Here is a 27,289-nt window from a genome sequence, read left to right on the forward strand (position 1 = left end):
CAAGGAGACAGCCTTAGGTTGACCAGGCAGTGGGCTGGCGGGTGAGTGATGAGTGACAGGTGTCGAGTGTGAACCCACCTAGGTGTTCCTGAAGCCTGAACCTTGCCATCTTACGCATCCGTCTGGAGGACATTCCCAGTGAAAACTGGATGCCTGCAACTTCATCAGCCTTTAGGGGGAAAAAAATGAAGCCACATTAACTTAAAAAATAATAATAAACTTGGAAGTTAGACATAGAGGAAAAAGTGAACAAATAATAAGGAAAAAGCCCCATTAATTTTCACAGTGAACACACTCAAATGAAAAAAAAAAAAAAAAAGAACAGCATCAGTGTCATCAGTGCCTCAAAAGCCCCTCTAATGTTCCCTCCCGAACAGCACTGTCTCTTTCCTCCCCAGGAACTGCCATCCTACCCTCTACTGCCACAGGTTAGTTTTGTCTGATTGTGATACCCATATAAATGAAATTAGATAATAAGTACTCTATGATAGGCCTGGCTTTTTTGGCCTGTGGTTATGTCTAAGTTTCATCCGTGTTGTTGAGTATAGCCACTGATAGCACCTAGACCACCAGTTCTCAATTCAGTCCTTTTAAAGTGGGCCCCAGGTATTTCGGGGCCTCCTCAAGAGGTGCCTTATATGTACTTAAGAATGGGTCTGCCTGAAGCACCATGCAGCACCAAAAGATCACAGTGCTTCTAGTCCCCTGGGCTGAGTCAACTGGGCTGCAGAGGGCAGGGAGAGACAGTGAAAATCACTGCTCCAACCCAAGCCAAGCCACATCTGTTACTGATGTGAGACCTTTCCTCATTTCTAGTGTAAGCGTTTAGTGCTATAAATTTCCCTCTTGGCACTACATTAGCTGCATCCCATGGATTTTGATAAGTGTTATTTTCTACAGAATCCATTCTGTTCTATGTTTTAAAAAAATTTTTTGAGACTTCTTTGAATGTTGGGTTATTTAGAAGAGTGTTGTTTAATTTCCAAGTATGAGAAATTATTAATCTTATTATTATTAATTTTAACTTTTATTCCATTATGATCAGAGAACATCCTCTTGATGATATCCATTTTTTAAAATTTGTTGAGATTTTTTTCATGGCTGAGAATGTAATCTATCTTGGTGAGCATTCCATGAGTGCTTTAAAAATGCATAATTCTGCAATTCTGTGGAGCATTCTACATACCAATTAGATTCTGTTGGTTGCTTGTGTTGTTCAGTTCTTCTGCATTCTTTCTGACTTGCTGTCTAGTCATTTGTCTTTGTTTGAGCTGCTATAACAAGAATGTTAATAGAATTATAAAATACAAACATTTTTTCTCACAGTTGTGGAGGGTTAGAAGACCAAGATCAAGTTGCCAGCTGATTTAGTGTCTGGTGAGGGCCCTTTCCCCATAGATAGCTCCTTCTAGCTGTGTCTTCACATAGTGGAAGAGGCAAACAAGTTCCCTTTGGCCTCTTTTATAAGGCCACTAATCTCAGTCATGAAGTCTCTGCCCTCATGACCCAATTACTTCCCAAAGGTCCTATCTTTTAATACTATCACATTGAGTATTAGGTTTCAACACATAAATTTTAAAGAGACACAAACATTCAAACCATGGCATTCCAACTCTGGTGCCCCCAAATTAATATCCTTCTCATATGCAAAATACATTCATTTCATTTCAATTTCTCCAAAAGTCTTAACTTGTTCCAGCATCAACTATAAAGTCTAAAGTCCAGAGTCTCCTCTATAAAGATTATCTACATCAGATAAGGGTGAGACTCCAAGGTGTATTTTATCCTGAGGCACATTGCTCTCCACCTGTGAACTGTGAAACAAACAAGTTATGTGCTTCCAAAATGCAGTGATGGAATAGGCATAGGATAGACCTTCCCATTCTGAAGGGGAGAGATAGGAAAGAAAGGAATAACAGGTCCTAGGTAAGTTCAAAACCTAACAGGGCAAACAGCACTTAATCTTAAGGTTTGAGAATAATCTTGTTTGACTTGATGTCCATCTTCTGCACACACTGGGCCAGGCATTGGACCACCAAGGCCTCAAAGCAGCCTTGCCCACATGGCTTTGCTGGACACAGTCGGTGGCTGCACCTGTCTGGCATCACTAGAGCCCCTGCTCCTATGGCTCCATTAGGCATTGCCCTAGCCGAGGCTCTCTGCAGTGGTCCTACCTCTGTGGCAGTTCTCTGCCTGGGCCCCTAGGTTCTCTGGTCATCTTTCGAAATCTAGATGGAGGCAGCTGCACATCCATAGCTCATGCACTCTGTGCACCTGTGGAGATGGTGTCATGCTGATGCCACCAAGGTTAGCTACCTATATGCTGTCTGAGGGATAGCCTGGTTTCTACTGACCCATACTAATATCCTTATCAAATAGTCATTTGGTCACACCCTTGATGTTCACTACTGAACATGCTATCTTATTTTGTATTAATGCCATACTACCAGACTAACAATGTTCCAAATCTTTAAATTCTGCTTCTCTTTTCATTATAAATTTTGCCTTTAAATCATTTTCTCTTCTCACATTTTACTATAGGTAGTCAAGAGAAGCCATGCTACTCTTTCAACATCTTGCTTAGATATTTCCTCAGTTAAATATCCAGCTTCATCACTCACAAGTTCTCCCTTCCTCAAAACATTAAGACATGGACACAATTCAGCCAAGTTCTTTGCCACTTGTTTCCTTCAGTTTCCAATATGTGTTCCTCATTTCCATCTGAAACCTCATCAGAATGGCCCTTACCGTCCATATTTCTACTAACATCATGCTCATGACCACTTAGGTATTATCTAAGAAGAGTGAGCCTTTCTCTATGGCTCTCCTTTCCTTCTGTGCCCCCAGCTGAATCCTGTTTACCGTTAACAGCAATGTAGGCTTTTTCTAGCATGTACCTCAAAACCCCTCCAGCCTCTACACATTATCCAATTCCAAAGCCACTTCCACATTTTTAGATGTTTATTATACAATATCCCCACTCCTTGGTACAAATTTCTGTCTTAGTGCATTTGGGCTGCTATAACAAAAATGTCATAAACTGGGTGGCTTATAAAAACAAATTTCAGTTCTGGAGGTTGGGAAGTCCAAGATTAAGGTGCTAGCATATTTGGTGTCTGGTGAGGGTCCATTCCTCACAGATGGCACCTTCTAGCTGTATCTTCACACTGTGGAGGAGGCAAACAAGGTCCCTTGGGCCTCTATAAGGGCACTAATCCCATTCATGATGCTCCACCCCCATGACTCAGTCACCTCACCTCTTAGTACCATCACATTAGGATTAGGTTTCAACATATAGATTTCATGGAAGAACACAAATACTAAAACCATGGCATAGTTCTACCAGTTAGTGAGAGGAGAATGTTAAATTCTCCAACTATAATTGTGGATTTGTCCATTTCTGCTTTCGACTCTACCAGCTTTTACTTTATGTACAGTAAGTCCTCACTTAATGTTGTCCATAGATTCTTGGAACTGTGGCTTAACACAAAATGGCATATAAGGCAACATTTTTTTTCTCATCAGCATTAAAATGGAACTATGAAGAAAGAAATATTTCCAGAATCTGCTGTAGGCCATTTCACTGAAAGTCAATTTCCAAGAGCCTATCAATTATTTTAAGTGAGGATTTTCTGTATTAAGGCTCTGTTGTTTGATGAGTACATATTTGAGATCTTTATACATTTCTGGGAGATTGATCCTTTTATCATTGCATAATGTCACTCATTGACTCTAGTAATTTTATTTGCTCTACAGTTGACTTTGTTAACTGTAGAGCAAATAAAACTGTAGAGCAAATAAACTGACTTTATTACATTAATACAATGACTCCTCCTTTTTAAAAAATTTATGTACTATGTTTTTATATCCTCTTATTTTCAATCTACCTATGTCACTGAATTTGAAGTTTCTTGTTAGCAGCATGTAACTGGGTGATTTTCTCCCCACTTTGCCAATCTCTGTCTTTTAATTGATGTAGTTGCTCCATTTACATTTAAGGTAATTGGTACATTAAGGCTAAAGTCTACCATAGTATTGTTTTGTTTTGCTTCATCTTTGTTTTTCTATCTTCTTGTCTTCCTGTGGGTTACTAGGACCCGTCTTTTAAGATTCCGTCTTGATTTTTTAATTGCTATTGCATGTATCTTTTTGTATAGTTTTTGTAGTGGTTGCTCTGGTTATTACAAAAATATTCATTACTTATCACTGTATATTTGTAGCAAACTTTTACTGCTTGTGTTGAAGTCTCGCCTCCATATAGGTTCTTTCATATCTCTCTTTTTCCTATTATTGTCTTGAGTATCAGACAGTGGTGTAATCTCTTTTCCAATCATCAGATATGATTGATGACTTACCATGAGAAGGAGGGTCTGTTGTATGACTCATGCTCTGCTCTTTTCATTCTTCTTTCTTTGCTCCCATGTTCCAAGGTGCTTTCTTTTACCATTTCCTCTGTGTTTGAACAACTTCTTTTGTCAATCTTTAAATGTAGGCTTGCTAGCAACTAATCCTTTTAGTTTCCTTCATCTGACAATATCTTTATTTCCTCTTCATTTCTAAAGGAGAGTTTCACTGAACACAGAATGCATGGTTGATTTTTATTTTCTGTCCTTGGAAAATGTTGCATTGCTTCCTTCTGACCTTTATGGTTTCATAGGAAAAATCCACTGTCATTCCAATTGGTGTGCTCCTATTCCTATTCAGAATCCATCATTTCTCTGTGGCTGCCTACAGGTTGTCTTTAGTTTTCAGAAGTTTAATTACAATATTTCTTGGCATGGATTTTGGTTGTGGTTGTTGATCCTGTTTGGAGTTCACTTGGCTTCTTGAGCCATACATGTCTTTTTGCCATTATTTGGAAAATTTTTATCCATTGATCTTCAAATAGTCTTTAGCCTCTCTCTTCTCCTTTGGGCACACCAGTGATACAAACGTTGGATCTTTTGTTACTGTCCTATACTGTCTTGTGGGTGTTCTTTGTTTTTGTTTTGTTTTGTTTTTGGTTTCTGTTTTTCAGATTGAGTGAATTACATTGTCGCCACAGTCACTGATTTTATCCTGCCAGTTCCACTCTACTATTGAACCCATCTAGTAAGATTCTTTCATTTCTGTTATTATATACCTTTCAGCCCTGTAATTTCTATTTGGTTCTTCTTCATCACTTCTATTTCTTTACTGTGGCTTTCTATTTTTTCATTTCTTCAACAGAATTTCTATTTGCCCCTTGAAGCATTTTTATGATGGCAGTTTTAAAATCCTTGCCAGATAACTCCAGCACTTGGTTCCTCTTGACATTGGCATTCGTTGTCTTTCTCATTCATGCTGCACATTTCTTGGTACTTGGTATGAAAGGAATTTTCTATTGTATCCCATTTTACCTATTAGGAAATTCTGGGTCTTATTTAAATATTTAATTTTAGCAGGTAATTGCCCTGATTCTGTTTAGGGAGCAGGTCCTGGCCTGATTTGTGGCCTGTGGTCCCACTGACAGTTTAATCATCAGAGCCTTTCAGTGTTATTTTGGTCTGCTTGGTTTATCGGGTGCCTCTGGGGTCTCTGCTGATGCTACCTGAGGGACAGAAGGGGTGTCTCTCATGGGAGAGGGAAGCTGCCAGCACACAGCTGTGAGGCCTTCCTGGCCTGGTGTGTGTTCTGGTGGGTCCCCTGCCTCTGGGAGATCGAGTGTGTTTCCCAGGTGGGGCTGAGGGGGATCCTGCTCTGGTTTCCCCAGCCCCGCAATCCTGGACTCTCTGAGATGGGACAGAGAGGCTCCCTTGGCCAGATCAATCACTGCAGTGGAGTCTCTATTGCTGCTTCCTCTTCCTGGTCATGTGGATTGGCAATAGACTCTTGCTCACCCTACCGCACCGCTATTTGATCTGTTGCCTCAGGCCAGGCTTCACACTGTGAACTGATTTCTCAGGAATTTAAGGGCCACTTGTGGTTTTTCCACTTATCTTGTCAATTCAACAGCCCTGCTGTCCAACTGTGTCCAGATCTCACCAATCCCTGCATCACAAAATATCCCTTCCCTGTCCAGGCCCTAAGTCTACCTGGAAAACTCCAATTCATCCTCCGAGACCAGCCCAAATGCCCGGCCTGTGAAGTGTGATCCCCAAAGCCATCGGGTAGGCAACCTATCTCCCTGGGGACAAGATGAGACACAGAAGCACAACTGAGCTGCGGACCTACTGTCCCCCAGTGGGCAGATCCAAAGTGTTCATTACACAATATATCAATGACCCCCAAAGTGGGTGGACCAAGGTGCCCACCACATAATAGGACGACCCCAGTAGGTAAGGCCAGGCCCAGGTACGCATTAGGTAACAGATTGCTGGGAGATGAATGGGGGTCCCATAACTTCCTCCTGCAGGAAGTGGCAGGGGCCTGTCCAGCTGAGGTCTCATGGCCACTGGGTCTCTCCAACAGTCCCCAGGGCTGGCTCTGGTCGGGGACCTAGGGACATGTGCACACCGTACGGAGACAGTAATTGTAACAAGTATGGTGTTCTTGGAAAGTGAACTCCCTAAGCTACAGTGAAATCAATGCCCTGTCCACCTTTCCACCTTGTGACATTGGTCAAAGGTCTGGGAAACAACTGGATTCCAAGACTCACTGGGAGCTTCTTGTTGGACAAGATTTAACCACCCACCCTCTCTTCTGCTCCAAAGCAGTAACACCGGGACCATTTCAAGTCCACTCTCCCAACATAGCTGGGGTGAAATATCTCCTTTGTGTCACCTCAGAGTGGAAAGCTAGAGTCTCTGGAGGCTGATCATGTAGGCAGAAAACTGTGCAGTGGCAGGGGATGACAGCTAACTGCAATCTTTATCTGTCCATAACCAAATGAGCCCAAAGCATTGCTTCTTTTCTGGTTTGCATCTCAGGGAACGAGGTTAGATGAGGTCCTGTGTCCCGTCACCTGACTCACGAGGGAGGGGACAGGCCCAAGAGGGCAGAGAGTCAGTAGAAAAGGGCAAACTCCCTTGAGGTGGGGAGGGAGGAGCCTTGGCTGGGGGAACAGAAGAGGTGGGTGACACTGGCTGTCTCCAGACTCTGTTGATGTGTAAGTGAATCCACCAGGGTTTCAATATTCAGTTTTAGTGCCCACTTGAATAGACACTGGGAGGTCCCTCAGGAGGTGGCCCACTTTAGGCGTGTGTTCCTGCAGCCAGTGTGTGTGTAAGGGTATTCACAGCAACATCGAAAACATGTCAGGACCCATTATCAACACTGCATTGTGGTTAATCTTCAAAAGTCTTTGAATGTAACATTTCAAAGGTCTCTGGGCAGAAATCTTAATATACTCTTGAAGGCAAAACATTTGTGACTTTATAACTGAATCCACTGATTGTAAACACACACACATTCATGAACGAGCACACACGCAGATGCACAGGCACATGTGCACAAAGATACATCTGTGCAAGCACATGCACACGTGTGCAGAGACACATACAGAAAAGTGCACACATGCACACACACAAGTGCAAACACACACAAATGTCCTTCAGGGCACACAAATACCATCTCACGGAGGCTTACCAAGTTCATAATTTTATTATACTCTGAATAGAGATGATATTTAAAGAGCAGAGAAAATGACTATACAAAGGATTTATAGAACATTCATTTACATACTGGATATATTCTTTACAGTATCAGAAAAGTAAAAATATGCACTAACAAGTAAGGCAGAGAAGAAGACGTTACAAGGTATTTGATGCTGAGGATAAATGCACGGTGACTTTTAACATGGCTATAGCTTAACACTGGAGGAATACAACAATACGTTCTTTTACTGAGTAGTTAGTAGGACCCTGGCTATAACATGCATTGGGCACATGAGTTCGTGAACTCTCCACATTTGCTCCCCAGGGCAGTATGCGCCTGTCCAGCGGGAGCCCTGGAGGCAAAATGCCTGAAGTGTTCCTTTTCCTGTGGCCCTAGAGCCGGTGTCCACGGTGGGGGCTCTCTCACGGTCTCTGAGCCCACAGTACAATCTGTGATGGCACACAGCTTGTTCTGTTTAATGCACATGTAACACAAAAGGAAGAAATAAACTTCCTATACCAGCTCTCCAGAAATCGTGGAAACTTGCTGCCTTTGGTTCCTCAGAAGGAGCTATATGCTTGGAGCAAATTCCCTGATGCTCTTGACCACGTTTACCTTGTGTAAAAATCACACCTGGCCAATGAGTTCAAAAAGCATGTTTGCACGGCTTCCTGAATGCCGTCGAGGCATGGCTTCACGGGGGCCATCGCGGGCACCCCAATATCTCTGTGATTCCCTGGCAGGCTGTTTCTCAATACTGAGACCCTCGTTTGCTCTGACTTCTAAATGAGCTCTCTCATCCTTCATCAGAAGGATTAGGGACCTGGCCTGCACTCTTTGGGTTAAACATGGGTAGGGACCATCTCAGGATGAGGACCTCTTGGGGGAAGTACAAACCTCTGCTCCCGGTGGCCACATTCCTGCAGTGGATGAAAAACCGAGATGCTAGAAGCCTCTGCCAAAGACATAAGGGTCAACACGAGGATCTGCTGAAAATGCCAGCACCTCCTGACGGTCATGCCACCGCACGTTAGAGAAGGAGGTCTACAATGACCAAGGCAAACATTTGGCACAGAAATGAGGCACTTGGTTTGGTGCATCAATAGGAGCTAAAAAGTGGAATGGTCCACCTGCTTTCACACATGCGCACACACACACACGTACACACGCACACACAACATCCACTGTGATTTGGCTGCTTCCAGCTCTGCCTGTTGCTAAGTTTTCCTCGGCCCCTCACTTTAAAGCAGAGTTCACAAAGCACACTCCCAAACCCCAGCTCCCTGACAGGAGCCTGTGACACCAGTGTGGCCTAAGACTGGGGACTTGACTTTTGAAAGCAGAGGGAATTTCCGGCTGGATCGCAATCAGGACAGTCAGCGTGCCTGCAGAGCACCTGCGCTGAGAGAGGACGGGGCCGAGGCCTTATTCCGATGTGGCCCAGCCCCATCTCTCACTCTGGGGATGTTCCAGGGTCACAAATTCCCCCAAACCTTTGACCACGGACAGGTTCAAGCAAGAAAACCAGGGCACTGGAATGTTGAAATAAGCCTGAAATATACTTGATTCAGTGGCTTAGATGATGGCAAACAGTGGCACTCAAAAATAGCTTGTCAGTACCGGGGTTTCTTCTCTTTCTCCTCATCCTCCGTTCTGCTCACATATGCCGCAACCACATAGGGTCCCCAGCAAGAACCCCAGGGTGGCAAGGGGGAGCACGAAGAAGGCTGATAAATGCAGGGGAACTTCAGGTCGTGCAGTATCTGGCCTGAAGATCACTGAAAAGCCCATGTTGGGGATGCTGAGTTTAAATCCAGGCGTTTCCCATCCCTCCTGGACTCTCTCCATCAGAAAGGAAGTCATCCACAACCGGGGAAAAATATTCCAATGAGTAAAACATCAGGGTAGGCTGCTTGAGGCAAAGCCACCTTTGGGCGGCACTGCACATGGGAGACCCACAGTCCACCGCACACACTTTCGGTGGCCAGGGGCCTATGGTGCATCCTACATGGCGACAAGCCTCGCAAAATCACAGCTTGGCAGGCTGCAGCATTCGACACTGGTACAGTATAGCAATGGCAAATTATCATAAATAATTTGGCATAAGTAAAATATAAATTACATAGAAATGATATTTTTGTTCCTTCTTCTCATTTCTCCTCTCAGGGTCCTCACAGGCTCTCCCCAGCCCAGCTCGCCCAGCTCGCCACAGGTGAGGAGGAGGCACGGAGCACTCACCATGGTGGGGTGGGGTGGGGTCTCTAATGCAGCTATTTCTTCCCACCACCCTCATCCTCACAGCCCATCACAAAGGCCCCTCGTTTTAGGCCCCGCTGTGTTCCAGAAGGGCTTGACTTGCACAAACCTTCATCAAACATACGCCCCCTTCTCAGTTTCATTAGCATCTCCATCTTGGGAAGACCAAGGTGAGGGAAACTCCCGGCCTCAGGTGCAGCTGGACAGGAGCGCCCATGCCAATGGGTGAAGCATGGCAGTCACTTGTCACCTCTGCCTCAAGGGCTGGGGATTCCTCATCCCCCGGAATGCTGGTGTGCCAGGGATGTGGGGACCACCTCGTGTTCTGTGCTGTTTCCTTGCATGTCCCTTTCCCATGGGGACCCTAGGGGGTGGGGTGCACCCATGCCCAGCTTCTTCTACCCAAAAAACATGTGGCTACAGAGATGTGTCAGGTAAGTCAGTTTCAGGAAAGGTCAATTCATGGTGATGTTGTTTGTTCTTGTTTTTGTAGAGCTGGAAGATCCTCTTTCCCCTCAGGGGCCTGGAATGTCAGGGTTACTAGTTTGGTTAAAAATGGGGGCCCCACCCTCACCCCACAGCTGTCTCCAGGGCTTTGAGAGGCATCGGTGGGTCCAGGGTGGGAGGTGGGTTCTTAGACCTTCTTTGGGGAGCCAATCATGACCTTTGATACGAAGTTGACGATGGCGCTGGCAGGCTGCTCAGGGTCATGCTCTGCAAACAGGTGGCACACATTATCCGTGGCACTGCCCTGCTTCCGGGCCACGAATCCAAAGACTCTGCCAAAGGAAAGTCCAGTTAGAGTGGTCAGTGTCCCACAAAGTACCAAGCTTCTACTTCCTCCAGCTGCCAGCGGCACAGTCAGGAGGAATTTTAAGTGGCATCTATCAAAAATCTACCAAATGCCCAGCACCCTGCTGGCCACCTGTTCATGCACTTTACCTCCAGCCTTCACAGACGCCTGTAATCCCAGCTACTTAGGAGGCTGAGGTAGGAGAATTGCTTGAACCCAGGAAGAGGTTGCAGTGAGCCAAGATCATGCCACTGCACTCCAGTCTGGGCAACAAAAGCGAAACTCTGTCTCAAAAAAAAAAAGATAAAAAAGAAACGAAAAAAGAGGGACCTCTAACAGCTGCCTGGACTGGCTGTGGAGCAACAGTGTGATGAAGGCCCTCCTCCCTTGTATTTGGTAGATTTGGAACACCCGCTTCATCCACATGCCTGCACACAGGGAGGAATTCCTTCTAGCTGTGCAGACCTCAGCACTGCTGAGCCCATGCATTCCCAAATGGCCAAAAAGGCTGTGCCAACTGCACATTCAGCCAACAGCCGGCAGAGAAGTTAACAGCATCCAGATCCTTGTCCATAATGAGAACACTTTTACTTCCTTCTTTTTCAAAAGAAATTGGCATGGTGTAGTCATTTTCTTATAAGGCACCCCCTATGAAAATTTGGAATTCAACTTTGGAGTGTAACTGTAGACAAGGAGAGCATGTAAAGAAATCCCTCCCAGAAACTTACTTTGAGGAAGGGCCATCTTTGATCCACCTTGCAAATTAAAAAGAAAAAGAGAGTCAGGTTAATGTTTTAAATTGAAAGATAGAATTGAGTATACTCCTTGCTCAATAAAAATGCAAATTTCTTACTTCCTGTCTTGTGGGTCCAAGGCACAGAAAATCACACTGTTCACGGGGTAATGCCTCCGGAAGAAGAGCCTGTTAGGACACAGGGGAGAGAGGATGGTTCCTGTTACTAGGGCTTTTGGGTGATGGGGGATGCACTGGGCAGGCTCTCCCATACATGAAGATTCTTCCAGCAGAAAACATTTTATATTGTTACTCATCACTTGGAGAGAAGAAAGTGTGTGCTCATTCAAAGTCAACAGATGCCCTGAAGTTGGGCAGAACAGTTGTTACCAGTAGACGGCAGCACCACACAGGCTGAAACTGTCAGCCGTGTGGAAGACAGGAATCGGGTCAAGAAGCCCTACCAGGCCGGGCGCAGTGGCTCACGCTTGTAATCCCAACACCTGGGGAGACCGAGGCGAGTGGATGACCTGAGGTTAGAAGTTCGAGACCAGCCTGGCCAGCATGGTGAAACCCCGTCTCTACTAAAAATACAAAAATTAGCTGGGCATGGTGACATGTGCCTGTAATTTCAGCTACTTGGGAGGCAGAAACAGGGGAATTGCTTGAACCTGGGAGGCAGAGGTTGCAATGGGCTGAGACCGCTCTACTGCTCTCCAGCTTGGGTGACAGAGTGAGATTCCACCTCAAAAAAAAAAAAAAAAAAAAAAAAAGCCCCAACGAACTGGAAAAGCTGGTGGGGTGTAAGATGGACACAAGGAAGCACCTTTGGTCCTGCCAGACACTGCTGGCTGCAGGATCATGGGGAAACCACTAACAGCCTCCAGCCTCCAAGCCTCAGTTTCCTCACCTGTGAAAAGTGGATCATGATACCAGCCCACTCCTTCCACAGAACAGACACCCAAATCAGATGCAGTCACAGGTCTGAGAGCACTGAGTGAACAGTAAAGTGCTGTGCATGGAACATTCCTTAGGGAAGGACTCCACATGGTCACTGATATGACCCCCATAGAGACCTCCTTCCCGGCTCACCTGACAGCCCTTAGTCACTGACATGACCACCTGAGGCAACCTCCTCCAGCTCACCTGCCGAGCCTTTCCTTCCAAGAGTGCTATCCACCCAGTCCACATGGTCCCCAGAGGATGCCCATCTCAACACTGCTGTGTCCAGGCTGGGCCAGTCTAGCTGGCTTTGGGGTCAACCCTCTCCTTCTGGGAATGACTCTGCACTGGTACAGGGTAAAGCTCATCTGGAGATGAAGAGAGAGGCCAGGAGACAGGCAAGGGCAGAGGCAGAGCCTGGGCGTGCTTCAGTTCAAGGTGACCCTGCAGCCACCTACAGCACCTCTCAAACAGGTGCCTTTTAAGGCTCATTGTTGGTGAGAAGATCCCCCTTTTGTCTAGAATTAGCCAGTCTGAACCCAAACTCTGTCTCTTACAATATGAAAGATCTGAACTGATGTGGACATGACCCGTCTCCAGGCAGTATAAAGAATACAGGGAAACTAAAGAGACACAGAAAAAAGACACCTCTGACAAGGGCACATAGAACAGATCCTGTGAAGAAATAACATCTTCCAAGGGCCGTGGGGAGGAGGGAACAGTCAACATTGTGAGGGTCCTTAAGGAGCCCAACCCTGACCCTGTGTCTACCATGTCGCCAATCTATGCCTGCAGACCCTGAATCCACCATGCAGCCTAGCCATGTCCCTGATGCTGACCCTCAGTCCACTAGGCAGTCTAGCCATACTCCTGACTGTAAGCCTGAGTCCACCAAGCAGCCTGGCCATGCCCTGAGCCTGACCCTGAGCCCTCCAGGTAGCTGATCCACATCCCAGACCCTAAGTCCACCATGTAGCTCAGCTATGCCCCTGACACTGACTCTGAGTCTGCCGTGCAGCTGAGCCACACCCAATGGGAAGCCTGAGTGAGTCATGTAGCCGAGCCATGCCCCTGACCCTGAGTTCACCATGTAGCTGAGCTATGCCTGACACTGACCCTGATTCTACCATGCAGCTAAGCCATGCCCAACTGGGACCCTGGGTGAGCCATGCAGCTGAGCCATGTCCCTGATGCTGAGTCCACCATAAAGCCAAAGCACAACCCTGACTCTGACCCTGAGTCCACCAAACAGCAAAGCTATGCCCCCTGAACCTGACCATGAGTCCACCATACAGTCGTGCAGCTGAGCCTTGCCTGTGACCCTGACCCTGAGAACACAGTGGGGCTGAGCCACGCACCTGACCCTGTCCCTGTGTGTGCCACACAGGGCACTTGCTGAGTGCCCTTTTCATTTGAGACACTAAACCTTGAAATAGGTATTTTGGTGCAAGGTTGAAATATGAGAGCATCAAGAATTGGGACCTTGCCCAGGGTTACCTACTGGTCAGTGTCAGGGGCACTGAACGGGTCTGACCAGTAAAACCCACATTCTGCTTCATGCTCATTTTTTCCAGCAGGTGAAGGGTGATGAGCAAAACCTGCCTAAACTCACTTATTCCTGATGCTACGGAGGGGAAGATCCTGCCTTCAACCTCCCAGGTGTTTTGGGCAGATGATGAAAATGTCCTGCGTCTAAGGACATGGACACCACAGAGAGGCATGGGGGCCCTGCTGGGGGAGCATCCTGAGAAAGAAGCCAGGCTGGTCTGAGTGTCCCCTGCCGGCCTGTCGGCTGTGATGGCTCCTGCCATCATGCTGCTGCCACAGTTGATGCCAATGTGCCTCCTCAACCACACAACACAAAACAAGTGCATCTAGACTGCTCTGTTCTTAGGCCACAGGCTCCACTCAGGGATGGCATTCTGGAAGGAGGGAGAGAGGAACAGCCCTATGGCTGCTCTGTTCCATGCTTGTGCTGGGCATTCAGTAAAGGTCCACATTGAGATCATCAGCTCCAGCGTAACTGGCTCAGTAACAGCTCTGGCCTAAGTCATTTGAAATTGGCCAATGGAAATAGTACATATCAAGGTCATACTCTCACCTGAAAGGAAATGACCCTCTGTTAAAACAATAGGTTCTAAGATCAATGGATTCTGATCATAATATCAGAATGTTTTCAAAAAACTGAGTTAAACGATTTTTTACATTTGCAATTATGTGTGTATGTGTGCAGTTTTAAAATGCCAAATGTCTTTTTATTATTTTATTTTACTGATTTCTAAGAAAAATAATCTTCAGAACAAATGCTAATAGTTTCTATGTGGTTCCCAGGATCTATTTAATGGGAGAAAAATGCCTAGACAGGTCCTGGGTGACTCATGACCTCAAGGACGGCTAACGATTTACCTGGATGACTACCCGCACTAGGGAAGAGCAAGAGGAAGGTGACAGCCCCGCCCCTGCTGGACGGCTCCTGCCTCCCTCTAGGCACTCACTTCCTCTGATTGTCTGTCAGGGTGATGCCCTGGGCTGACACCTTAAAGTGCACAACCGTGGACACAGGGGGTGGCTCCTGGACCAGGGTGATGCTCAGGGCCTTCTGGATCGCCTGGTGGCCGGTGAGGGACTCCATCTCCACGGAGTTCAAGTACCACACGTTGCAGGCTGGAAGACACCAAGGGAGACACATGTTAGTTGCAACTATTGGGACAGGTGTGTCCTGTTAACACACAGGCAGTTGCTGATGTGCAGACTGTGGATTTATGAACGACTTGCGCATGTGGCCTGTGCTGGGTGCATGTAGGGCAGATAGCCTTTGCGCCTAATTCTGACAACATGAAAAGTGAGTGCTCAAGGATGCACTTGCTCCCATGTCAAGGAAGACAATAAGTGAGTTACCAGAGCAAAGCAGACCCGCCTGGTGTGGCTTTGCCTTCCCACCAGCCAGAGGGAGCTTTCTATTTGCCTTACAGCAGTATTAAACCCTCATGTCACAGGTGGAGCCCAAGGCACCTTCTCTGGTCTCAGGGTGGGTCTGGACAACAATCACATTAGCACGAAACCCGACTACTGTTTTAAGTAAGGAGCCCAGAGGCCCCTGAGAAACATCTGTGAGGGAAGCATGTGTCCTGGAATCCTGGTTGCCGAGAGAAGGAATGGCTTGCAGTGAGCTCAGAGAACAGGCTGGAAAGAGCCAAAAGTGGCCCGGCCTTGCCTGTGTCCTGGCTCCCCATGCTGCCAAGGAAGGGCTGTGGATCCTGTCCCTGACCATCTCCTCTTGGGAGAAGAAAAACAATTGGTCTCTATAACAACTCTTCTCTCCCTTCTAGCCTGTGACCCTGCAGTTCAAGCACAAGTGCACGTGTGATTTTAGGGCATGGGTGAAATTGAGGTGTTCCAAGACATCCAGGCTCAGCCTGAAGCTCATTCATTGAAGGAAACCAGGGCCTCTCCTGCCCAAAGGCTGAGTAGGCTTCCTCCTGAGGAACAGAACTGCCCTCACTCACTCGCCCCCTATCTGCTATATACGAGTCCCTGTAAGTGAGCATGCGGGTGTCTTAATTCCACAGTCAAAGGCCTCTAAAGTTTCACTTAACAGAAAAAGAGTGCTTCCCCATAGTCTACAGCAACACATCTCAGCACTCAGATGCACAGTATGCGCTGGGTGGTGTTGTCTCCCTCGGCCATGTCCTCCTGTGGGAGGCAGCCCTGGGGAGCAGCTCCATCTTCTCTTTGCCTTTAAGTCTGACTTTTCAGAACCAGCAAGGGTCGTGCCTATTGGCAGGTGGTTTGACTGGTGTTTGACAGGTGCACAGACAGATGTGCTGGCAGGTATGTTGGCAGGTGCACCGGAAGGTGCGCTGGCAGGTGGTTTGACAGGTGTGCTGCAGGGTGCACTGACACACAAGACCACAGATGGGCTAGGATGTCCCTGGGTGTCACAGTGCAGGGCGACTTATGAGTTGTTGGACCATCCTTTCTCTCCACAGCAAAGGCCACAGTGTTTATAGCTGGAGACACTCTGAGGAATTGAGCCCACTATTTTTGATGATCACTTGGTGATATGGTTTGGCTGTGTCCCCACCCAAATCTCATCTTGAATTGTAGCTCTCATAATACCCACGTGTGGTGGGAGCAACCTGGTGTGAGGTAACTGAATCATGGGGTGGGTTTTTCCCATGCTGTTCTCATGAGAGTGAGTAAGTCTCACGAGATCTGATGGTTTTATAAAGGGCAGCTCCCCTGCACATACTGTCTTGCCTGCCACCATGTAAGATGTGCCTTTGTTCTTCCTTCACCTTCTACCATGATCATGAGGCCTCCGCAGCCAAGTGAAACTGTGAGTCCATTAAACCTCTTTATAAATTATATATAAACTTCTTTATAAATTACCCAGTCTCAGATGTGTCTGTATTAGCATCATGAGAACAGACAAGTATACTTGGCGATATTTATCAAGTGGATCTCAAATACCTAGAAGTAACCCAGAGGTCCTGCTCCTGAGGAGATTGAGAAAGGAAATATTCTATAACCACATGAGATAGTTAACCTGCAGGGAAAGACATTTGTGCCACATATTCATTATAGTGGGAAAACCCAGAAACACATCAGAAATGAGAGAGGGGTAAAATTAGCCCCCTTGGTGGAATACCAAGCAACCAGCAAGCAGTAACCAGGAAAATCACACGGCGGCATGGAAAGACGTCATCAGCAATCAGCGGGGAGAGCAGAATAAAAACCACGTCTGCTATGATTAGAACGGGAAAATGAAAAGCATGTGTGCATACAGATAGGAGCTGCGAGACAGCCTGGAGAATTCAAAAACAGAATTCATGAAAGGGACAGTCTGCCTTTTATTTTATTAGCATTACTGTCATGCTGATCATGCAGTTACGAAAGAGAGAAAAAAGGGGACATTTTGACCTAACTACTAGGAAAATTCCACAAAATTGGCACAATCTCAATCAGTTCACACAGAACCACAGCTGCCACAACCCAGACCCATGCTCTCTTGAAGGAGTCACACATGGCTTTCTGATGAGGAGTAGTCTTGCTGGCGAGAGTTTGGTAGGAATCTGCTGTTTGGGGAATCTCTCTCCCCAGATGCAGGAGCTATGTCATCATTCCTCAAAGCAGAGAAGAAAATGCTGCCACTACGGAGCCTCTTCTATGGAGCACACAGCAGCCAATTGACACCAAGTGCCCCAAAGCCTCTCTCCAGCAGAGAACAGGCATGCCTGTGCCTGCCTGTGATTGTCCAACTGCACCTGGCCCAAGACCATCCAGTGCCACTTGACAAGTGCTCTTGGCCAGAGGTGAAGATTCAGTGCCCAGTGAGAGTTACCAGGAAGGCATCCACCAGACCCATGAAATGGAGCTCTGTCCATTGCTAGGCTACTCTGAGAAAGGGACTTGATAACACAGAACAAAAGTCTGAGGCCCACATGTGGGAATTTGTCCTAAGGCAACACTCCAGAAATCAGAAAAAGAAATAATGCAGAAAGATGGTCCTCTAAGCATTATCTGTGGTATTAAAAATTAGAAACATGCTAAATGAACATCCACAAGTAGGTGAATTATGTGATGGACCATTGTGTAGCCATGAAAATATGAGACCTGTATTATGTTTTAAAAACCAACTTATTATGCTAAGAGAAGAGAAAAGAATTGTACATGCAGCATGATCCCAAGTACAAGAAAAAAGGCAGTACAGGATTGGATCTGGTTGACATCAGGAGTGGTCTTTGGGCCAGAGAACACTGTACCTGCTGTCTACCCTTCCTCCCAACATTCAGGGGCTGCATAGGGGCAACAGATCTATGAGTAATTCATTTTTCCTTTTCTTTTATTTTACATTTTTAAAACTTAAAGAACATATATGACTTTATTTTAAAAAGCATACCTATCATATGCTAAAAAATGCAACCACAACATTTCTGGGAAATCTGTTAGAAGTCTACTAAAAAGAAATAAGTCTTTCTTTTCAGGATTGTATTATATTCCTCTGCTTCAACAAGAAACAATTAAGAAGCGAGGCTTAAAACACAAATAGAAATTGTTTTAGAGATTGGAACAAAGGCATAATGGCCTTAGTATCAAAAAAAGGATTAAAGTGGAAAAAATTAAAAGTTTATTCCTATCTTTGTGAGCTGTCTGACTGCTAATATTTCTGAGTTTCGGCTTCCTGAATCTTTATAATGGGGAAATTGGACATGATCATTTCAAAGAACATTGCACATCCAGGAGTCTAGGACTCTAAGTGAATTAGAAAACAGATGAAGTTCAGTTTAGCAAAGAAAACCCACTAAATTGCTGGAAGGTCATCAGAGATTGCAATAGTTCTACTACCTTGCTACAGTGCTTATTCTGCACTGATTCTAAACATCTGCAGACAATCCTCCAGGTAAAGACGACACCAGCTGAGGATTGGTGACTGTGACAGCCTCACTCTTCTGGTGACACATCTGCTGTCCTGGTTCCATGACTTGGAACCTGGGTTAATGTAATGGACAGCAGACATTTGCAGCTCTCAATGTGTTTTAGAAATAAGATTTTTAAAGGAAAGAAGCTCAAGGCAGTCATAATTCAAGCTTCATATAGAAATGCCCAACTCAGATGATCAGATACAAACTCAACGTTCTGAATGAAGTCTTGACTCTAAGAAGATCCACCCTTAAAAAAAAATTGGAGTTATTGATACATTTCAATGTAATTTTAAAAGATGGAAAAGTGTACTTAAAAATGGTAAGTCAGGATAGAAAAGAAAGTTTTAATATCTAAAAACAAGTGCTATCAGGATGCACTGTTATGATCAACTAAATTTATTCAATTCATTTATTAATTCCACACTTACTGGGTGAATGCAGGATAACTAGGAAGCTAAAGGAGAAAAATGAAATTGCGTGTCCCCTGGTGCTACCATATTGGGCTGAATGGGCAGGGCTGTGTCCCTGAGATGATATGGGCATGGCTAGACGTGGGAGCTGAACGTCAGGCCTAGATCTGCCATTCAGGAGCCAGAGCTGCCACCTTGGGTCCTCTGTCTATGACAAAGGATGACAAGACACTACACCCACACGCCTTGTGGGTGAAGGGGAGGAGCCAATAAGCTGGGCAGGACAAGTGCTCTGTGCCTGTTGCTATCACTGTTCTTCTGCACTTCCTTGAACACTGACAATGCGTAAGTTGTGATTTAAAAACCATTAATTAAAGGTTTTCAAAATTTCAAAGACATTTTTAAAAGGTGCAACTGAAACAAATAAATCCATCAGAGTGGATCTGGTTTCGTAGCCCTGTCTCCTCAGTTAAGAGTGAGTGAGCTGCTCATCAGAGAGGTCTATAGTAAATTCCTGCATCCTCCTGGGCACTTCACTGGGACCCACAGACAGGGTCCACTGTTACTTTAACAGAAGAAAGCTAAGAATCATGATGGGCTCCAGGGAAACAGACTTAAACAGATTTAGGGGCTGTGGCCCAGGACCAGCCCAGGCCCAAAGGTGAGATCTAGATCTCACAAGGGAAAGGGCGAGGCTGGCTTCCCAGGAAAGACCATTCCTCTTGGGCCAGAAAAATGCTCCCAAGGCATTTTCAATGTCCTATTCATTTCATCTTTTCAACTGCTATGTGTGGAAATATTATTATTATTATTTTTTTTTTTTTTTGAGACGGAGTCTCGCTCTGTCGCCCGGGCTGGAGTGCAGTGGCCGGATCTCAGCTCACTGCAAGCTCCGCCTCCCGGGTTTACGCCATTCTCCTGCCTCAGCCTCCCAAGTAACTGGGACTACAGGCGCCCGCCACCTCGCCCGGCTAGTTTTTTGTATTTTTTAGTAGAGACGGGGTTTCACCGTGTTTGCCAGGATGGTCTCGATCTCCTGACCTCGTGATCCACCCGTCTCGGCCTCCCAAAGTGCTGGGATTACAGGCTTGAGCCACCGCGCCCGGCCCATGTGGAAATATTATTATCCCCACTGACCAGATACAAACCTCAGGTCTGCGAAGTTAAGTGATTTGCCAGAGATCAAAATCCTGAGTGGCAGAACATGGCCGGAAACCCATGACCACAGCTACACTTCATTTTGGAGCTTCGAGCTTTAGCACACTTGCAATTTGGGGCAAGCTATTTTCACCTTTATTTTGGCCACAGGTAACTTATTCTATAAGGAGAGTCTAAAATGACTTAAACACTATAATTCCATTCAAAACAAAGTAATTTTACTTTAGCTGGGTAACAGACACAGTGATGTATAAATTTATAGAGAAAAGCTACATAGAAAAATCATACAAATTATAGAGGAAATAAGAAAATACCTATATATTTCATACACCTTTATTGTGGAGTTACACTTGTAAACTACTCTGCAGTTATGAGGTACAGAATGGAGGTATTTCTAGTCCAATCTTCTGCCAGACTCAGAAATCCCATCCCCAACATTTCTTACAGTAAACACCTACCTTGAGCGAAAAACTTCCAACAGTTTTGAAACTCAAGGTTTGAAAGTCAGCAGGCCCCACTGTCCTCTCTAGCTGTGTCCCTCCCTCACGGCCACAGAACCACAAGAGCCCTATGGTGTGTGGTTTGTTTACAGCCTTCTTAAACTGGGGCCACTAGGACTGCATCTAATGCTGCAAAAGTAACCTGGCCTGGAACTAATAAGCAATTACAGAAAGATTGCTGGGTATAACCTTAATGTACAAATGGTCAATTGTTTTCCTACAGACCAGCAATAAACAAGTAAAATTTGAAATTAAATACACAATACCATTTATAGTAGCACCTCCCAAAAACTACTTACATTTAAATCTAACAAACTACAGACAAGATTTATATGAGGAACACTATAAAACTTTGAAGAAAGATACAAAAAACTAAATAAATGGAGAGATATTCTATATTCATGGATAGAACTCAACTTTTGTCAAGATGTCAGTTCTTCCTAACTTCATCTATAGATTCAACACAATCTCAATAAAAATCCCAGCAAGTTATTTTATGTATACTGACAAAGTGATTCTACAGTTAATACAGAAAGGCAAAAGACCAAAAATAGCAAACACAATATTGAAAGAGAAGAGCAAAGTTGGAGGACTGACATTATTTGACTTCCAGGATTACTATAAAGCTAAAGCAATCAAGAAAATGTGATATTGGTGAAAGAACAAATAGGTCAATTAAAGAACTCGAAAGTAGACCCACGTGAATACAGCTAACTGATCTTAGACAAAACAGCGAAGGCAATACAACTGCGAAAAGACCGATTTTTTAACTGGTGGTACAGAAGCAACTGGACATCTGCAGGCAAAAAAATAAAAAATGAATCAAGACACAGACCTTACCTCCTTCACAAAAATTAACTTAAAATGGATCATAGACTTAAAGGTAAAATTTGAAACTATAAAATCTAGCTGGCCTTGGGTTTGGTGGTGAATTTTAAGATACAATACCAAAGTCCCAATCCATAAAATAAGAAATCAATAAACTGGGTTTTATTAAAATTAAAAATTTCAATGAAGGGGCCGGGCGCGGTGACTCAAGCCTGTAATCCCAGCACTTTGGGAGGCCGAGACGGGTGGATCACGAGGTCAGGAGATTGAGACCATCCTGGCTAACACGGTGAAACCCCATCTCTACTAAAAAAAAATGCAAAAAACTAGCCGGGCGAGGTGGCGGGCGCCTGTAGTCCCAGCTACTCGGGAGGCTGAGGCTGGAGAATGGCGTGAACCCCGGAGGCAGAGCTTGCAGTGAGCTGAGATCTGGCCACTGTACTCCAGCCTGGGCGACAGAGCGAGACTCCGTCTCAAAAAAAAAAAAAAAAAAAAAGAAAAAGAATGAAAAGGCAAGCCATGAAATGGAAGAAAATATTTTCAAAAGGCCTGTCAGGTAAAGGACTAGTGTCTAAAATACACAAATAACTCCTAAAATTTAACAATAAGAAAACAAAAACCCAATTAAACAAACAAGCCAAAGGCCTCTATGGACACCTCACCAAAGAAGATATACAGATGGTAAATAAGCATCTGAAAAGGCGCTCCACATCGTAGGTCATAAGAAACAATGAGATACCACTACGCTACTATTAGAAAGGCCACAGTCCAGAACACTGGCAACACCAAATTCTGGTGAGGATGTGGGGCAACAAGAACTCACATTCATTGCTAGTGGGAATGCAAAATGGGACAGCCACTTTGGAAGACAGTTTGCCTGTACCTTATAAAACTAAACACACTCTTACCATACAATCCAGGAACGTGCTCCTTGGTATCTACCCACAGGAGCTGAAAACGTGCACATGGGTGTTTACAGCAGCTTTATTCATTACTGCCAAAACCTGAAAGCACCCACAATGTCCTTTAGTAGGTGAATGGGTTACTAAACTGGTACACCCAGACAATGAAATACTCACTGATTAAAAAAAAAATATGAGCTATCAAGCCATAAAAACACATGGAGGAAACTTAAATGCATATTACTAAGTGAAAGGAGCCAACCTCAAAAGGCTATGAACTGTATGGTTTCAACTATATGACAATACTGGAAAAGTTGAAAATATGGAGACAATAAAAAATGAGTGGTTGCCTGGGGTTGGCTGGGGAGAGAGGACGAACAGAAAGAGCACGGAGGATTTTTAGGGCAATAAAACTATTCACTATGATACTGTAACAGCGATTACCTGTCATTATGCATTTGTCCAGACCCACAGAATGCATGACATCAAGGTGAACCTAAATATCAAGTCCCTGAACTAGGGACTCAGGCTGTGTTAATGCAGGTTCATCAACTGTAACATGTGTACCACTTTGCTGGGGGATGTTGACAGCAGGGAGGCTATGCGTGTATATGGTGTATCTCTGTACCTTCTTCTCCATTTTGCTGTGAATCTGTCACTGCTCTAAAAAAGAAACTCTACGAACACATTTTTTTTAAAATGACCTGCTCTCTCTGGCGAGCTGGTTCTCGGTTGTTGCATGTCTCACTGGGGTTGCTGGCAGTGTGGGTCAAATCGTTGACTCATGTCAAGTGACTTGTTGAGTCATGTCTCTGGAACATTTTAAATTTACAGCTGCCGAGACAGGTCACCCACATCCTGTCTTACTATATTTTCCCCCAAACTAAATCCAGGGCTTGACATTTATTCCACTGAATTTAGTCTTGCTCAAGTTAGACCGGCTCATGAAGCCCTTGTTGATGTCCCAAAAACTGCACCCCACCCAGCTCTGTGCAAGCTTCTATAAAAGGAAACCTCCTTCAAGGCTCACAGAAAAGAAAGGAAACCTGAATACTGAAAGTGCAAAAGGAAGTTGTGTCAGTGAGTCCTTTTTCTCCCCAGTCACCAGATGTAGAAACAGAGCTGCATTTACTGACCTGCCCCCTGCTTCAACAGCTCAGCTGCTGAATTGGCTGCTGTTTGGGGAGAATTTTCTGCTATTTCCTCCAATGGATCTGTAGGAAGGGGCAAGAAAATATAGAAATGAGTCCTGCTCCTGACCAAGAATCCTCATGACAAAGTTAGACAATCTGATGACAGAATTCCCAGATGGTGACATGCAATGGTTTTGCAGAGTCAAAAGTCTCTTTGGGACAATAATCCGGCCCACAGAAACCATGATCACATTCTGAACAAAAGTAGAGATGAAAAGGCCTAACAAAATATTTTTCTAATCACTGAATTAGTCACATGAATAATGACACTTTGAAAGGTAAATCACATTTACCTGTATATTAAATGAGACCATTTTTATGTGAAGTTGTGACTGCTTAGGAAAGTGGGACATACAGTCACATCGCCCTGACATGCTGTGGGTGCTATTTAATTTTATTAAGGATATTATGCAACAAACATAAAAGTAAAAAGAACAGCGCATCCATCGTCTAAGTTCAACAACATCAACATTTTGCCCATTTTGTAGAAATGTAAAAATTAAATGTTAATGACCCTGAAGCCTTCTTTGTCTGAGGGTTTTATATTTTTAAGCTACAGAATCTTTGCTTTATAGAAATCTTTCATCAAAATCCATGAAGTAAAGCTATCTGGGAGCTGTCAATGAAGCAGAATCTCTTCTTCTCTCCTTGCTTTGGGTGAACTCATTGGCCTTTTCTTGGGTTCAACCACGAGAATACAAAAAAACTTCCAGTCTTATTATTTTTCTCAGTGGATCTTTATGGATCTCTAAAACTGGCGGCCTTGACTGCAGACAATCTACACAGAGCCAGACTAGCACTGAGGACCCCTTACCTCTCTCTGGGATAAGGAGCTTGCACGGCAAGGCCAAGGGCGTGATGGAATGCTGGCACACCAAGGCTGTCAGGCTTCCTGCAAAGTGGACAGAGAGCAAACAAGAGTCAACAACCACTGTAGGTGCTGTGTGCTCAGCCAGTTTATCAGCTGGAATGAAACTGATGCAAAGGCTGAGTCCTTACCTTTTCAGCAGCTGGTATGTTAGATTAATGTGCAGCTTTGTGCAAAACTTCAAAGAAGTAACAAGTTCCACAAGATAGTTGAGAGGTAAGTAAAGTGAACTGTTGATCATTCTTATCATAGACACATCATTACGAAATTATAAAGACTAAAGCATACGGTTTGCTGGATCTTGAATCAAGCCAACTCCAACTTTAACCTTATATATTGCCCCTGCACAATGCTTCTTAACAAAGCTCTAATAACGATGATGCCTAAGGCTGCACTGTGCTTTGTGTGGCTGGCTCAAGTCATCTTTCCAACAAGCTCATGAGGTAGGGAAGGCTCCCAATTTGCAGGGATGGGAGGGTGCTCTGTTGGGAGCTCTGTGCTGTTCCTTGTGCTGTGGGATAGGGTGACGCTGGAGCTCCAACCTTCTCAGGACTTATCTGCTTGCCAACTAGGACAGAATCTTATTGATGTCTGTAATTGCTACTTCTGATATGTTGCTTTTCATTTGTTTGGTTTTGACAAAACTTTTAAGAACAATTTCAAATCTAGTTTATCTTAAAGATAATAATTCAGATTAGCGGGATTTCAGAACTGGGGAATGAAATATGAATAAACCATCACAAGAGTGATGGTACCAAGTCTCAGGTCGGCGAGCAGAAGGAATCCAGGCCTCATGAATTCAGAACATTGACAGCAACCTCTCAAGCAACTCACCGAAATATGGTTCATTCGAGCACCCTTTCAACCGCACTCCCTTTGGGGTACACTCGATCAAAAAGTGCCTGACGAGTTCATTGGCCAAATCTCCAGCTGTGACAAGAAATGTAAAGAAAGAAGCATTTTTTGAAAAGGGGAGCATGGGAGAATTCAATAGACAGAACATAAAAGCCAGGAGCTACAGGTGAAAAGGTTCTTCTCTGAATACGAGTCGAGCCACTGCAGAAGAGGCTGCCAAGAACCATCTTCATCCTAGGAATGGTAGCCGGGCTGCAGGACGACTGCATGAGCACAGGCTAGGCCAGATACAGGGCGGGAACGCTTGCAATGACAGTGTGGGGGCTGGAGAGGTACCTTGGGAAAGGCCCTCAAACATTCTGCAAGAATCCCCAATGAAGGGAATAAGCTTGCAGCTAAGAAAGAAGATCATGAATCTCCAGTTGAATCCCCTCCCAAAGAGGAGAGGTGAGAAAGGCTCAGACACAAAATGATACCTAGAATGAATCGCTAAAAAGAGCTGGAAGGAGGTCAGTCTTCCGAGTGGGATTTAACCAGGAACCTGGATCTGCAAAACCTTCCAGAAAGCAAGCACTCAGCTGCACAGGAGCAGCACTCTACCACATTGCTATTAATAGTAAACAGTACATCTGCTTCAGGCCAGCCCATGAGTCCAAAGAGAAAACACATCATAAAAAGCCACTGAATGGCAAAACTGTCTGAGAGTGGAAAAGTACAAACAGCATAACCAAAAGAACAAGAAGTCGCTGCCCTATGCTAATGAGTCCAACAGACCTTCACAGTGTGCTGTATTTCTGTGCTCCAGTGCTTCCTTCATCACCCTCCACTGGGGCGTGTCTGCCTAAACTTCTAATATTTCTGATGTTGGAAACCTCCTGGCAGGACCCACTGGAGTTGGGCTTGATCCCCAGTGCCCTGCCCACAGTAGGCTTCCAAAAGATGTTTATAAACATGACAAGTATCACTGTGTCAGCATTTCACAAGGGCAGTAAAGTTTGCAGAAAAGGAAATGATCAGATTCCATAAAAGGCTGTGTTGAATTAAACCGGGATAAGAACATACTATCACATTCAGCTGTGGGAGGAAAATGATGCCTGGCTTCCAAACTGAAGGGGACACCAAGCGTGGATCTGGGTGCCACTCATAAGAAATGGCTAGTGGGAAGTCCTTCTAGCCAGGGATCTCTGGAGAACGGTATCCAGAACGTCCCTAGCTGTCCCATCTCCAGTTTACTGGAAGTGGTATGGTGAATGGCTGTGGCTCTTTAAGAGCTGGTAAACTCTTTGTTCAAATCTGTCCTTGAATTGTGAAACCTGAATGTCAAATCCAGGGGCAGGGTGAAGACGCAGCAGCCAGATAAGATTTCACCCAGAGGCCACCAACAATGCTGGGTTTCCTGAAGTCTGCTATTCTAATATCCCCTATTTTGTTCCCTTCATCTTCAGATTGAGTCCAAAATCTGTCAGAGAGGCAAGATGCACACACAGAGGTAAAAATAGTTATAGTCTCTCATCTAGACTCCAAAGACAATGCATGCAGAAATGTTATTTGTCCTTGCTTTAAAACTTCACACGGAAACCAAGGAGCCATGTAAAACCATCCATCATTCCTGCTCTCCCAATAATCTGTCATCTCTGCAGACTTGCCAGATGCGCTTGGTCCTGCGACCCTTTTTCCTGCCATCATTATTCAGTTTGCTTCCAAATAAGGCTTGAACAGTCCTCAACAATCAGGTCTAATCCAGCTCTCCAGTTACAAAACCCCCTATTTCCACTCAGAAGTAGCATCTTGTTTGGCTTCTTATGCTGGAATTCTGGATGCTAGAAGGTCCTACTTTTCAAGAATTACCTGTTCTTTCTCCCCTACACAACG

The 27,289-nt window shown here is 44.9% G+C and overlaps 1 protein-coding gene across 17 annotated transcripts in view; it reads right to left on the reverse strand.

Annotated features, from left to right (window-relative positions):
* Positions 1–7,541: 7,541 nt before the first annotated feature.
* TNS3 (tensin 3) overlaps positions 7,542–27,289 on the reverse strand; it is a 309,033-nt gene continuing 289,285 nt past the window's right edge. For 16 of the 17 annotated variants that reach the window (XM_031665397.1, XM_031665393.1, XM_031665405.1 and 13 more), the window contains 7 exons: positions 25,397–25,492; positions 24,509–24,586; positions 23,638–23,715; positions 14,774–14,942; positions 11,457–11,525; positions 11,332–11,358; positions 7,542–10,589 (listed from right to left, as the gene is read on the reverse strand). In XM_031665397.1, the coding sequence (XP_031521257.1) occupies positions 10,445–10,589; positions 11,332–11,358; positions 11,457–11,525; positions 14,774–14,942; positions 23,638–23,715; positions 24,509–24,586; positions 25,397–25,492 (662 nt within the window). In that variant the 3' untranslated portion in view covers positions 7,542–10,444. The remainder of the gene's footprint in view (positions 10,590–11,331; positions 11,359–11,456; positions 11,526–14,773; positions 14,943–23,637; positions 23,716–24,508; positions 24,587–25,396; positions 25,493–27,289) is intronic. The other variant, XM_031665395.1, reaches the window with a different exon arrangement.

This window comes from Papio anubis, chromosome 4 (genome assembly GCF_008728515.1).
Source record: "Papio anubis isolate 15944 chromosome 4, Panubis1.0, whole genome shotgun sequence".
NCBI classification, from domain to species: domain Eukaryota; kingdom Metazoa; phylum Chordata; class Mammalia; order Primates; family Cercopithecidae; genus Papio; species Papio anubis.